Here is a 13,700-nt window from a genome sequence, read left to right as displayed (position 1 = left end):
TGGCCCTGTCCTCTGCTCTTAAAGCAGCCCAGACGGAGTGGTGTTCACCCAACTCTGCCTAAAATCCAAAACTTCCTCCCTCCTTTCCACCTCAGGGTTTGAATTACATAAGGGACCCAGGAATCCCAGCACACCCCTCACACACCAGGCCCTCCTCATCGATCACGATGTGCCTGTTAGGCCTTCACTCCTCTCCCTCTTAGGCCTTGGAGTGAGCAGGTGCAATGCACCATAGTGGTTAAGAGATTACACCCTAGGAATCAGGCAGACAAGGGTTAGGGCTTGATTCTGTTACTCACCAGCTCCATGTTCCTGCCAAATTGCTTCCCATCTGTATAATGGGGATAATAGTACCTACCTCTTAGAGTTGTTGCTGAGGATTAATTAGAGTTTCATATGTAAAAAGTGCTTAGCAGATATATAGGGAGTACTTAATAAGGAATAACTAATATATATATAGCATTTAATGTGTACTATTGAGCTAAGTATCTTATCTCTTTTACAGAGGAGAAAACTAAGGTTGAGAGAAGATAAGTCACAGAGTGAATTCATGGTGATGCCAAGGCTTGAAGATGAAATTCCAGACTCTATACTCTTAAACCACGGAACCTATTTCTACTGTTACTACTGCTGTTGTTTTGTTGCTGTTGCTAAGTAAACATTGTGTCAGATCTAATCTCTTCCTTACTGTATCCTGGTATCCAGTAGTTCCTACACAATTCTGCTGGAAGTTGGGGGTGGACCAGGAACCTGGAGGGAAGAACAGGGGTAGAACTTGTTCCTTAAGGGCAGATACGAGTAACCCCATAACCCTGTTTACCCCAAGGCAGGACACTTGGGGGGCTATTTTTTGACATAAATCAAATGTTAAAAATTGCCCAGAGGTGGGCCACAGTGGCTCACACCTGTAATCCCCGCCTTTCAGGAGGCTGAGGTGGGAGGATCGCTTGAGCCCAGGAGTTTAAGACCAGACCAGGCACCATAGTGAGAACATGTCTCTACAAAAACATTTTTAAAATTAGCCAGGCTTGGTGGTGTGCACCTGCAATCCCAGCTACTCGGGAGGCTGAGGTGGGGGGATCACTTGAGCTCATGAGTTTGAGGCTGCAATGAGCAGTGATCATGCCACTGCACTCCAGCCTGGGTGATGAACTCAATTTAAAACAAAAAAAATTGCTCCAGCCAAAAACCTGGACTTACAATCTTGACTCCTCTCTTTATCTCAAATCCCATACATAAATCTGTGGGTTCTATTTACAAAGTAGGCCCAACACCTGCCCACTTCTCCACCCTTCAGGGCCCTCACCCTGGGCCTGTCCGCTGCTGTCTTGTCCTGAACCATCACAGCAGCCTCCTCTCTGTGAAGCTGTCCCCCACCCCACTCCTACTCTGCTGACCACATGCAGCAGAGGGAGCCTGTGAACTGAGTCAGGTCACATGCCTCCCGTGTTTGAAATTTCCTGTGGCTCCCTCCGTCTCACTCAGGGTAAAAACCTAAGTCCATTCAATGCCCTTCAAGGCCTGACAGATCTGCCCCATCGCCTCTCTGCCCTCATCTCCTAGCGCTCTCTTCTCTGCTTCCTCCCCTGTCAACACTCTAGCTCCCTGAAGCTCCTCAGACTTACCGGACACACTCCTGTCTCAGGGCCTTGCACTGGCTGTTCCCTTTACTTAAAATACCCTTCTCTGCAGACATCCCCAGAACTCCCTCACCTCCGTCAGGGCTTTGTTCAAATGCCAGCTCCTGGCTAGGCACAGTGGCTCACACCTGTAATCACTTGGGAGATTTCCACCTGGAATCACTTGGGAGACCAAGGCAGGTGGATCACTTGAGGTCAGGAGTTCGAGACCAGCCTGGCCAAAATGGTGAAACCCTGACTCCACTAAAAATACAAAAATTAGCCGGGCGTTGTGGCACCCACCTGTAGTCCCAGCTACTCAGGAGCCTGAGGCAGGAGAATCACTTGAACCCAGGAGGCAGAGGCTGCAGTGAGCAGAGATCATGCCACTGCACTCCAGCTTGGGTGACAGAGTCAGACTCTGTCTCAAAACAACAACAACAACAACAAATGCCAACTCCTGAAGAGGGTCTAACCTGGCCACTCTAGCTAAAATGGCATGTATCCCCCATTCCCACTTTTTTTTCTTTCTGCTTTCTATCATTTCTAACATATTAAGTCATTTACTTATTGTCTCCCCTACTATAAAGCTCATAAGCTCTTTGCAGGAGGGACTTTTGTCTGTTCTGCCCACTGCTTTATCTCCAGTGCTTTCAACAGGGCTTGGCACATAATTAGGTGCTCAATAAATGCATTTGTTGAGTGTCTTATAAAACTCAGCTTGAGGGTCTGATGGGAGAAGGGAGAATTTAAGTAGGAGACTGGTTTAGCAGTTCAGGAAGGTGAGTGGGTGGGGTGCACAGAGGCAAATAAATAACACAGGCTGAGACTTTGTCACAGACATTTCTTGGAGCAGATCTCGTGCCCCCTCCCCCGATGACAAGGCTGGGTCTTTGGCCCCCATCCTCCCCCACCACTTCAGCCTGCACTGACACTAACAATATTGAGGTCACAGACTGGCTTAGAAACAAGATCAGGAACATATATGTTGGGGTGCCTCCCCCAAATCTGGGGGCCAAGCATCCGATCTGAGGGGCAAGCGGCTGGGAAATTGGGCCTGGGGGCTCCAGGGTCTGAGGTCTGCCTGGCTCCCAGGGCGGCCCTCCATGTACCCCTGATTTGGGGGCAATGAAGGGGAATCATGGATCAGAGGTGGGTCTCAGCAGGGAGCAGGACTGGGGGACCTGGGAGAGGCGCTGCTGGGAAGAGGCGGCCAGGGGACCTTTCCTTAGCCCCCACCGCTTCATCTGCAGATCCCACAGCACCGTACAGCACTCTGGTCCCCCGTCCCACCCCTCCCCAAAACGAGGTAGGTTAAGAATGGAGCTTCCCCCCCCGCCCACCATGGAAGGGGGGAGACCGAGGCACAGAGAGGGGCATGGGGACCCAGGCTGCCCCAGCCCCCAATCCCTCCGCCCTCAGCTCTGGTGGGTCTGACAGTGATGAGAGCTGGGCAGAGTGGGGAGGGGAGAGACACCCCCGCTTTTCTCTCACCCATCCCAGGGTCTGGTTGGGAGTGCTGAATCTCACAGGTTCCGGATGTAATAAATAGTTAATAATTTAAAGGAAGAGACAGAGGACCTATCCCTTGAACCCCAACAAGGCCATCCAAGTCTGGGTAATGAAGAAAGGTTAAGTGCACAGTTCCAGATGCTTGGGGCCAGATGCAGGTCCCAAGCCCATACAACATTGAGACTGTCTTGCTCCAAGAACTTGAGGCCCCCATACAGGACACCAGATCTTCGATCCGCTGGAAGCCCCATTTCACTTGGGGGAAAAAAGCCTGTGGCACCCCCCTTTGCACAGAAGAGACTCAGTGGGCCATGAAACAGGCTTTCAAACTTCCTGAAGCAACTTCTAACTCTAAAGTGGAAGAGAGCCAGGTGCAGTGGCTCATGCCTATAATCCCAGCACTTTGGGAGGCTGAGGCAGGTGGATCATGAGGTCAGGAGTTTGAGACCATCCTGGCCAACATGGTGAAACCCTGTCTCTACTCAAAATACAAAAAATTAGCTGGGTGTGGTGGCACATGCCTGTTATCCCAGCTACTCGGGAGGCTGAGGCAGACGAATGGCTTGAACCCGGGAGGGGGAGGTTGTGGTGAGCCGAGATTGTGCCACTGCACTCCAGCCTGGGTGATACAGCGAGACTCTGTCTCAAAATAAATAAATAAATAAACAGGAAGAGAAGGGGTTAATGGAGGGGGAGAACATAAAAGGTGGGACTTGAACCTGGACTAGGAATTAAGGTTGGGCTTGAAGGAAGGTCTGCAAGGCTGGGGGCTGTGGGACAGCAGAGCCATAACTAGCCTGAAAGTTTCCATTGCACACACTTCTTCTGAGGGCACAGTGTGGCCAGCAGACTGGTGTGACTTCCAGCTCCTCGAAACCCTGGGCTGTGTGCCTTCACTTAATGAAGACCCTGAATAATCATCTGTGACAATGCTGGGTCCTAGACGTGACAGTGAGGGAGCTCCTACTTGGCCCTTTTTTTTTTTTTTTTTAGAGACAGGGTCTCACTACATTGCCCAGGCTGGTCTCAAACTCCTGGCCTTAAGCGATCCTCCTTCCTTGGCCTCCCAAAGTGCTGGGATTACAAGGCATGAGCCACTGTGCCCCACCCTGGGTGGTCCTACAATGAGTTCCAAATGGTAGGGATCCCACCCTAAGATAAAGGGGTAATTCTGAGGATTGCTGGGGGCTTGGGCTGGGATCCTTGGGACCAGAATTCCAGAGGCTGGAACCTTGGGGTTTTGGGGGCCTATGGATGACAGGATTCAAGGGGCAGCAGGTCTCTGAGGTCCGACAAGTGGGGATGGGGGAATCAGGTGTAGAGGCAACTTGGGGTTAATCAGGCTAGAGAGGTTTGAATCCAAAGAAATCTGGGGTCTGAGGGTGCTGGGGTCTTGGGGCACCTCGAATCTGAATGCCTCTGGTATGGAGGGACGAAGGTCTTGGATCAGGAACAATCCCAATGTTGTAGGGTCTTGAGCCTTGCATTTGGGGGTCAGTGGCACCTTTGGGGTATTGGATCCAGTGCTCCTAAAGTACCTTGGGGTCACTCAAGGGCTGAGGGCCAAGGGGGTCAGAGGTCTGGGTCACCATGAGCATCCCCTCTTCTGGGAGCTGGACTCCCAGCCCTTAAGGGGTTGGGAATCTGTGGGTAGAAAGAAGCTGAAGATTCCAGGACATTTGGGGTCTCAAAATCCAGGTCCAGGAGGGACTGCAAGAGAGAGCTATTTGAGAACTCGAGACCAGTATCTCGGGTCCTGAGGTGTTGGTGGCCTTCAGTCGCACACCTGAGGACCCCAGGCACCTCTGAGTCCTATAAATGATATCCAAAGCTCCTGAGAACCCTGGCTTGGGGGTGGGTGGACCTACGGAGGTCTTTGATCCCTGGCTTCCAGAGCATCTTGGTGTCTGATATCTGGATCTTGGGGGCTCTGGGATGGGTCTCCCAAGTCATTTTGGTAAGAGAACATCTCGTGTTTAGGTATATCCGAGCACTCAGTGCATCTTAAGAGTCTGGGGTCCCAGGGTGTCTGGGAGTTCCCTGGACATCTTAGACTTCAGTGTTCCCGGACTGGAGGCCAGGTCTGTGGGCACTAAGTCGTGGGTAGATTTGAGGGGCAGCATCTGGAGATTCCAGAGCATAACAGAGTTTCAAACTCTGTTTGAAACTGTCTCAGGGGTCCTGCTGTCTCAGGGGTCCTGGGACTATGAGAATGTCTCAGATGTGGGGGCACCAGGTCTTAGGTGAACATTCAGGAACTGTTTGTGGGTGACTCTAGGTCCTATGGTCTCAAGATCTGATCTGGGAGTTGAATAAAGGCAGAGCCAGGTATGGGCAAGTCCTGACTAATTGTGGGGCTGTAATCTGAGGGACATGGTGCCAGGCGTGACCGGGGTCTAGGTTGTTCATTTCAACAGGGACCTGCCCTTTTCGGGATCTATGCGCTCCCTGGCCTTTCTGAGATGCAAAGTATGGGGACGCCTGGAGCCTCCTCGTGGGGTGTGGGGGTGGGGGAACGCCAGAACTCAGGACTCCTGGGACCTCTTAGACAGACACCCCAATGAAGCTGGGGCTGGGGTCTCTCAGTCCTAGGTTTGGGTTCCAGGTTCCAGGTCTGAGATCTCTCAATCCAAACTCAAGCTCCAAGTTCCGGATGTGCCTAGGTTTGGGTTTTAGGTCCGAACGGAGTCCGGGGTCCTGGACCCTCAATTTTGGGTCCTCGGGCCGGCTAGGGGACCCACCAGGCCGTCCTCACCGCGCAGCCTCCTCGTGGCGACCCCCGCAGCCGACGCAGCCGCATCGCGCTGCGATCCAGTGGCACGCGCGCAGGGGCGCGTAGCAGCAGAGGCAGGGCACTGCCAGGGAGAGCGCGGCCAGCGCGGCCCAGCGCGCGGCGGGGCGCGGGTGGCCCGGCTCGCAGGCGCACGGGTCCGAGAAGTCGCCCTCGGCGTCCGACAGGCAGTGGTAGAGCAAGCTCTCGGCGCACCACAGGCAGCTTAGACGGCGCACCAGGAGGCGACCCGGGTCCGGGGCCTCTGCGCAGCGGCCGCCACGCCCGTCTGCTCTGCGACGGAAGAGCGCGCGGCAATGCACGCAGCGCGCTGCCTCCTCAGCTTCCGGGGAGGCCTTGGCAGGCGCAGAGGCTGGGCCCGGGCCGGGGGGTGGGCGAGCGGGGGGCGCTGGGGGCGCAGCCTCGGTCAAAGGGGCAGGTAGTGCCGCTGGGGGCCCCAGGGCAGCGCCCCTCAACGCGCCGGTCTTGGCGAAGCGCACGACGCAGGTGGACAGGGCGAGGGGCGCGGGTGGCCCGGAGCGCCGGTAATCCTCGTAGCCGCGGCCGCCCCACCCCAGGCCCCCTGCCCCTGCCAGGGGCTCTGAGGGTTCCGGAATCCCCGTGAACGGTAGAAGCGGAGGGTAGCTCTGCGGGACGAAGGGACAAAGAGATCAGAATCCATCCCAGTCTTAGCCTCAAGGATCCAGTTCCCTAGCGCACTCTTGGGTCTGGGATTCAGATTTTCAAGACCCCAGCTTGCTTCTCTCCCAAGGTCCCTCAATCCCCACTTTTCTCCAGGGACAGACAGAGGAATCCACACACCAACCCCACACCTTTAAGGACCCAGAGGCCGAAGGTTCCTAGTCCTGTCCTCTCTTAAGATCCAAGAGCCCCAGCTCCCAACCCCCTCTACCTTGAGATCCAGGGGTTCTGGACCCAGCCACCTCCTCCTTAAAGGCGCAGGAGTTTGGTTCCTGGGCCTCTTTTACCCTTCTGGGTACCGACTCTCCCACCCTCCCCGTGTATTTAACAGTCCTCTTCCAGGAGTTCCCCAAATATACACTCTGAAAATGGTCCTAAACCTCTCTGGACTTCGAAACCCCTCAAAATCTCCAAGAGCGCAAGGAGACTCGGGAGGCCCGCACCCAAGCCTCCTAGAAACCCAGGCCTCCAAGCTTCTCCCTATTTCCCCGCCGCTTTCTCCCAGTCCGGCCCAGTTATCAGGTCAGCCATCCCCTGGAATCTGTGTTCCCCACCTCCCCGGGCCATGGCTCCCGCTCCCTTCGGGCCCCGAGTGCACCGCCCCATTCCCCCAGGAGCCCCAGGCTCCCAGGTCGCACCTGAGCGGAGGAGCGGCGGCGCTGGGGGGGCGTGGTCGGCCCGAAGCCTGAAGCTGACTCCATCGTGATGATGGGGGCCGCAGCGGCGCTGGGAGGAGTCTCCTGGCGGCTGTGACTGGAGGAGGAGTCGCTGTCCACGTGGGACTGGAGGAGATTGGCGGCCTCAGCGCGGGGACACGCCCCCGCACAGCCGATGTCCTCACATAGACCCCCTCCCATTGAGAGCGAGGGCTCTGCGGCCAGGAAGGCCTGGGTTCAAACCCCGACTCTGTCACTAACTGGTTGGGTGACCTCCGGCAAGTGAGCTCACCTCTTTGAGCCTCAGTTTCCTCCTCTGTAAAACGAGGATCCTAAGAGTACCTATTCATAAGGATGCGGTTAGGGCCACTGTCAAGGGCACAGCATATGCCTGAAGTACTGGGAGAGCTGGAAATGGTTATTGTTATTTTTGTGGGACTCTTCTCCTGATCTAATCAGCTCGCCAAACCTGAGGAACATCTAATCGTCTTCCCGCTTCTCAGAATCCCTCTCCCCTGGACAGCCAGCTGCCTTCCTCTCTCACTCCCAGCCCCACACTGTTATTGGGGCAGTCCCGCCCACTCCGAGTGCTCCCCTTCCCATGCAAACCAGCCTCTGTTCCTAAACTAGCTGAAACGACTTCTCAGACCCTTAGCTTCCTTTCTGCCACTTGGACATAACTCCTACCTTATCTGCACACTGCCTTCAATAGACATTCATTGAGCACCCACGACGTGCCAGACTCACAAAGACCACTGTGCAGATTCCAGAGGGGGCCTGGACAGCACAGCATCTTTCCCGGGTAAGTGCTCCATGGATGGGAACTGTCTGCAACTGTTGTGGCCCCACTTCATCTCCCATGACCCTGGAACCCTCCCCTTTTCTGCCCAGGGAATCAGTTTTGTTCCTCCAGGTGTTTTAGGCAACTCCCACAGTTTCCAGCAAGTGCCAAACTGCACCCGATATTATGTGCATTCATTCATTCTGTTTATTCAACACATATTTACTAAACACTTACTGTGTGCCAGGCACTGTTTCAGGCATTGGAGACACAGCAAGAAACGAACAAAAGATCCTTGCCGGCCTGGAGCTGACATTCTAGCATGGGAGATAGACCGTAAACTAACAGATAAGAAAATAGGCCGGGAAATACACCTGTAATCCCAGCAATTTGGGAGGCCAAAGCGGGCGGATCACAAGGTCAGGAGTTTGAGATCAGCCTGACCAACATAGTGAAACCCCGTCTCTACTAAAAATACAAAAAAATAGCTGGGTGCCTGTAATCCCAGCTGTTTGGGAGACTGAGGCAGAAGAATCCCTTGAACCTGGGAGGTGGAGGTTGCAGTGAGCCAAGATCGTGCCCCTGCACTCCAGCCTGGGCAACAGTGCAAGACTCCGTCTCAAAAGAAAAAAAAGAAAAAAAAGATAATAGTATTTTCAGAAAGGAAATAAGGAAAATGCCTTAGAACATGGGAAAAAATTAGCACTAGACAAGGGGCACTGGCAGATTGCAATTTTAAATGGAATACTTAAATTTAAATACTCAGGGAGGCCCTCCCTGAGAAGATGATATTTGTATAAAGCCTTGAAAGAAACAAGGGAATGAGCCACAAGGAAATCTGGGAAAGAGTGTTCCAGGCAACAGCCAGTGCAAAGGCGCTGGTGCAGGGCTGTCTGTGCCTGCCATGTTAGAATAAGAGTGAAGAGGCCGTGTGGCTGAAGCCGAGTAAGCGAGGGGGCCAGACACACAGGGCCACATGGCATGGGATCTCATATGCCACTGTAAGGACTTTGTCCTTTACCTGAGTGAGTTGGAGCCCTGGGAGGGTTCTGAGTGTGGGAGGGGCATGATCTGACTCAGCCGTTGATAGGGATCCTCTGGCTATGTGTGGGGGCAGGAGGGAAGGAGTTGACAGTGAGAAGCTATTGAGATGGTCCAGTTGGGAGATGAGTTTGGATGGTACCATGTTGGAGGCAGATTGTGATGATTTGGAAAGTGGAACCAATATTTGCTGACAGATGAGATGAGACGCATAAAAGATAAGGAGTCAGGGATGACTCCAAGATTTAGAGCCTGAGTAACTGGAAGCATGGGGTTGTCAATAATTTGTTCATCCATTTACTTTCAATATTTATTCATTTTTATTGTTTATATATATATATATATTTTTTTAATTTTCTGCCTTTCCACACTAGAATAGAAGCTCCAGGAGGAAAGGAACTTTTTGTTCACTGATGTAACCCAGTGCCTAAAGCACTGCCTGGTATACAGAAGGTACACAATAAGGACCCTTGAATGAATGTGTGAATCATGACAGGGCAGAAAGACTAGAATAACTGGGATTGAATTGACACTCATAGTTCCGGCCCAATTTTGTGTACCCGTGTGTGGCATGGTGCCTGCTACACAGTAGGTGCTCAAGAATGTTCATAGAATAAAAACAAAACCCCTACCCTCCCAGCAGAGAGGCATCCTGGACACTCACCGTCAGAGGGCAGGGGGTCTCTGCAGTATCCTGGGAAGGAGAGGAGGAGGAGGAGGAGGAGGAGGGGGTGAGTGAGCCTGGGGCAGGGAGAGGCAGAGAGTGAGTTCCTTGAGCCCAGCTTCTCCTCCCGCTCCCAGGCCAGCCCCCAGTGCACATCACCTGGGCTGCTCACCTCGACCCAGCGCGGCCAGCGCAGCCAGCAGGCTCTTCTGGAACTCATCAGCCTCTGCAGGGCTCTGAAACGTCAGTCCAAACTTGCAGTCACCCAGGCTCCAGTGGTGAAAGATGGGATTCACCTTATTGTAAACCAAGCCTGGCTTCAGGGTACACTCCAAGGTTGTCTGAGGGGCAGAAGGAAAGCAGGGTCAGATACCCCAACCCAGACATGCCTGTGACATCTCCTCCATCACCAGCCCCCATGCATACCCTAGTGTCTTCTCACAAACCTCATTTCCCAACCCTAGGTGTAACCCTGAACTCTGATCAGCACTGATACGACTCCCCAGTTTTACTTGTTTTGTTTTTTGAAACAGTCTTACTCTGTCACCCAGGCTGGAGTGCAGTGGTGTGATCAGGGCTCACTACGGAATCAACCTCCCAGTCTCAAGTGATCCTCCTGCCTCAGCCTCCCAAAGTGCTGGGATTACAGGCACGAACCCCACACCCAGCTACGCCCAATTTTACTGAACACACCTCTGATGCTCAAATATTTTCCCAACCCCTTGATCCCTACATTTTCCTAATACCTCCCTCTGATGCCCCTGTAGAAACCCCGAATCTTGCTGAATGGCCCAAAACATTGTTAACCCCTTTCTGATAACCCAACATCCCCCCTCTGGCTCAACAATACTTCCCAGACTTTACTGAACATCTCACAATGTTATTGTTAATCCTCTTCTAATAATAATCTCTGGAAACTTTACCCAAAAAATGTTCTCTCTCTCTCTCTCTTTTTTTTTCCCAGATGAGTTCTCTGTGCGTTGCTCAGGCTGGTCTCAAACTCTGGACTCAAGCATTCCTCCGGCCTCAGCCTCATGAGTGGCTGGGATTATAGGCACTGTACCCAGCACTTACTCCAAAACAGTCTTATTAGACTTCCACAGATTCCCCTTCAGATGCTAGCCAACACCCTATTGATGTTCCCTCAAATCCTTGCCTAGTATCACCATATTCCTTCACTCCATTTCAAATCCCCCCCCACTGACTCCTGCTCCAAAAAAAAAACCTTTCCCCCAAGCCTTTCACACAATCCATATCTTTCTACTACATCCCTAGCTGAAACTGATTCAACACTGTCCCTCCACATTGTGCCCGACAGCCCAGTTATTCCTGATGAACCCATGTATAGAATTGTCAACCATCTCTGACACTTTCAAATGGACCCCAGCAAATGCTTCACTATACTTAGGGCAGACAGGGGCCAGGTGGTGTAGGGCCTCGTGGCAAGGATCTCTGAGCAAGATGGAGGGTTTTGAGCAGAGGAGAGACATGGTGTGAGTCGGGGGGGCGGCAGGGGGAGGCAGTGCCCCCTGTGGAACAGGCTGGGGTTGGAGCAGGGAGCAGGAGCAGTACAGGGAGACAGCGAGGATAGTCTGGCTGGAAGTGGCAGTGGACAGGACCCTCCAAACACCCCATGTATCCTGCAATTCCCAACTCTTATCTACAGGACAGATATTCACTCCCAAACTTCACACCCCAGCTTGATTCCTAGGCTGGGAGGCAACCTGACCTCTGCTCCACACGCCAACCCCTCTCCCCTCCCTCCCCAGGTCCCTACCCTCCCCGCATGCCCCAGGGTGGCTCACTTTCTGGTCCCGGAGGCGTTCCCCGTGGATGACGTAGTGCCCCTGGCGGGCCCCCCCCTCGGGCCTGGCCCCTCGGACCCGACACACGCTCACCTGGCTGAGGCCCCCGCCCCCCACAGGCAGCCAGCCCCCACTGGAGTCATCTCGGGCCATCACCACAGCTCGGACCCGCACCATGTACCTGCAGGAGGTGGGGGGAAGGACAGGGACAACACAGTCATGAGCTCAAATCCTGCTCTCCCATGGAATGTTCCCTCAACCCTCATCTCCCCTCCAACTTCATCTCTCACGTCCAGGTCCACTGCACCCTAAGCTAGCAATACCCACCTTCAACCCCATGGCCACCGTCTTCCACATGGCTCCTTTCTTCCTCATGCCATCTCTTCTCTCTCACCTCTATCTTCTTCTCCATGTCTGCCCTTTCTCTCTGTACCCACCTTTCCCCCATCTCTCCGTCCCCACCCCCATAGCCCTGGTGTTGCCCTCCCCTCCCCCTCCTGCTTATCCCTATCACCCCCTTCTCCTCCCTCAGCACATACCCACAGCCCCACCCAGTGCTCCCCCTCACAGCTGGGTGCCTGCGCATATATATTTTCTCTGGGCCCATCAACTCAGCTCCTGTTCTCCTAACCCTGCCTCCGCACCCTGTCGTCCAGGCCACAGGCTGGGTGAGAAACCCAGGCTCTTCCCCCCCCCCCCCCCACCCCTTCCCGGATTTATGAATGAGACCGGATGCAAAGCTCACTGAGTCACCCAGCAACGGGAGATGGGCAGGGAACAGGGAGAGAACCAGAAATGGCCAGAAAGAGAGGCTCAGAGGGAGATGGAGGCAGAGGAAGTCAGAAACGGGCGACCGAAGACACATCCAGAGAGCATTTCATTCACAAAAATCAAGGCTGCTCCCCCAGGCCCCAGCCGAGGGAAGCCAGGGGGGAAAAATGGAATGGGGGGGCAGATTGATCCTTCCTCCCTCTTCCCTTCCCGCCCCCCAGCCCCAGCATCCTTCAGAACCATTTTACCCCGCCCCCCAGCTCAGAGGACGTAGCCCTCCGCCCAGTAATCGGGATCAGTGTCCAGCCCTTCACTGCCATCCAGCACAGGGACCCTGGCGTCCCAACCTTAGGGACCCGGACGAGCTCTAGCCCCCTCCCCCACCTGCAGGCTGCTGGGTTTCCCGGGCCCTTCAGGAGGGGAAGGGGCGGCCGCAGCGCCCCCAGCCCCCTTTTCTCAATGGGATGGGATTTTGTGAATGAGCAGTCACGTGACGCTGCTTCCTTTGTCCGCCCGCCTCCCCCGACAACAGGTGAAGCAGGGAATGAGGGCAGGGGTCCCCCCAGGGCCTAGCTGGAATGGGGCACTGGGATTTCAGGGTGGCCTACGCTCCCCACACATCCTGTGTCCCCCGGGAGGAGTGGTCCTCATCGTTCCTCAACGGTGAGGGTCCAGGACGGAATTTTGTGAATGGGGCATCCTCGGAGAAAGTCCAGACCCCACAAATGAAGACTGGTACCCCGAATGGCTGCCGCGCAGTTTGGGGGGTCCCCACTCTCTAGTCCTCCTAGCCGAGGCCTTGGGGGCGCCTGGGTGGTCAGACGGCGCAGCGCGGTCCCGGCCGCCCCCTCATCGGGGCAGGCAGTCTGTCAGCCCCCGCCCCCTCGCCCCCCTCGGCACCTGCCTGCGAGGCTCCGGCCGGGCTCCGAGCGGCGGCGACGCGGCCTCCTCCTCCTCCTTTTCGTTCCGGCTCCCTGGCTGGCTCCGGCGGCGCTGGAGACGGGCACCGGGAGCCGGGGCGAGGGGGGAGGGAGGGGGAACCTGGAAGACGGGTGGGGGGGGAAGGGGCGGCTTGGGGGAGGGGTAAGAGCGAGGCGGGCTTACTTGCCTGCTGGGTCCTAGAGCCCGGCACTAGCTCCAGAGAGCAACCCCCCAGCCCCCATTTTCTTAAGATCCAGAGGGGATCCCCCACTTTTCCACCCATCTGCGCCATTGGTCTCTAATGCTATGAGGAGGGGACGGGGCAGGGACAGGGACTGGTCTCAAGGTTCTAAAGAGGCGGTGGTCTACGCTGTGGCTTCGAAATAGGAGGGGCTGGGTGCCTGGCAGAGTTCGATAAGGGGTGGGGCGAGAGGGGAGCCTTCACAAGTGGGTGGGGT

The 13,700-nt window shown here is 54.9% G+C and overlaps 1 protein-coding gene across 7 annotated transcripts; it reads right to left on the bottom strand.

The window, feature by feature from the left end:
• Positions 1-2,448: 2,448 nt before the first annotated feature.
• Positions 2,449-13,690, bottom strand: SPRED3 (sprouty related EVH1 domain containing 3). 7 transcript variants are annotated; one of them, XM_031004592.3, is made up of 6 exons: positions 13,222-13,690; positions 11,551-11,731; positions 9,918-10,086; positions 9,746-9,822; positions 7,242-7,385; positions 2,449-6,548 (listed from the first exon to the last, which is right to left on the bottom strand). In XM_031004592.3, exons 2-6 carry the CDS (start codon positions 11,725-11,727, stop codon positions 5,883-5,885), a joined length of 1,233 nt encoding a protein of 410 aa, XP_030860452.1. In that variant the 5' UTR covers positions 11,728-11,731; positions 13,222-13,690; the 3' UTR covers positions 2,449-5,882. The 7 variants fall into 7 exon arrangements, with proteins under 7 accessions (XP_030860452.1, XP_063557367.1, XP_055225256.1 ...); XM_063701297.1 differs by having other exon boundaries at positions 11,644-11,731; XM_055369281.2 differs by lacking the exon at positions 13,222-13,690 and adding an exon at positions 11,878-11,999.
• Positions 13,691-13,700: the final 10 nt, after the last annotated feature.

The sequence above is a fragment of the Gorilla gorilla genome, chromosome 20 (genome assembly GCF_029281585.2).
Source record: "Gorilla gorilla gorilla isolate KB3781 chromosome 20, NHGRI_mGorGor1-v2.1_pri, whole genome shotgun sequence".
In the NCBI taxonomy this organism is placed as follows: Eukaryota; Metazoa; Chordata; class Mammalia; order Primates; family Hominidae; genus Gorilla; species Gorilla gorilla.
This window is presented reverse-complemented; position numbering and strand designations above follow the sequence as displayed.

Bases quoted from the DNA above. Each gene is read 5' to 3' on its own strand.
- SPRED3 (XM_031004592.3), bottom strand. From the start codon at position 11,727: ATGGTGCGGGTCCGAGCTGTGGTGATGGCCCGAGATGACTCCAGTGGG. The intron at 9,823-9,917 runs GTGAGCAGCCCA...TCCCTGCCCCAG, and splicing joins GCTGGCCGCGCTGGGTCGAG to GCTCACTCACCCCCTCCTCC. The intron at 7,386-9,745 runs GTGAGTGTCCAG...AATCTCCTCCAG, and splicing joins AGACCCCCTGCCCTCTGACG to TCCCACGTGGACAGCGACTC.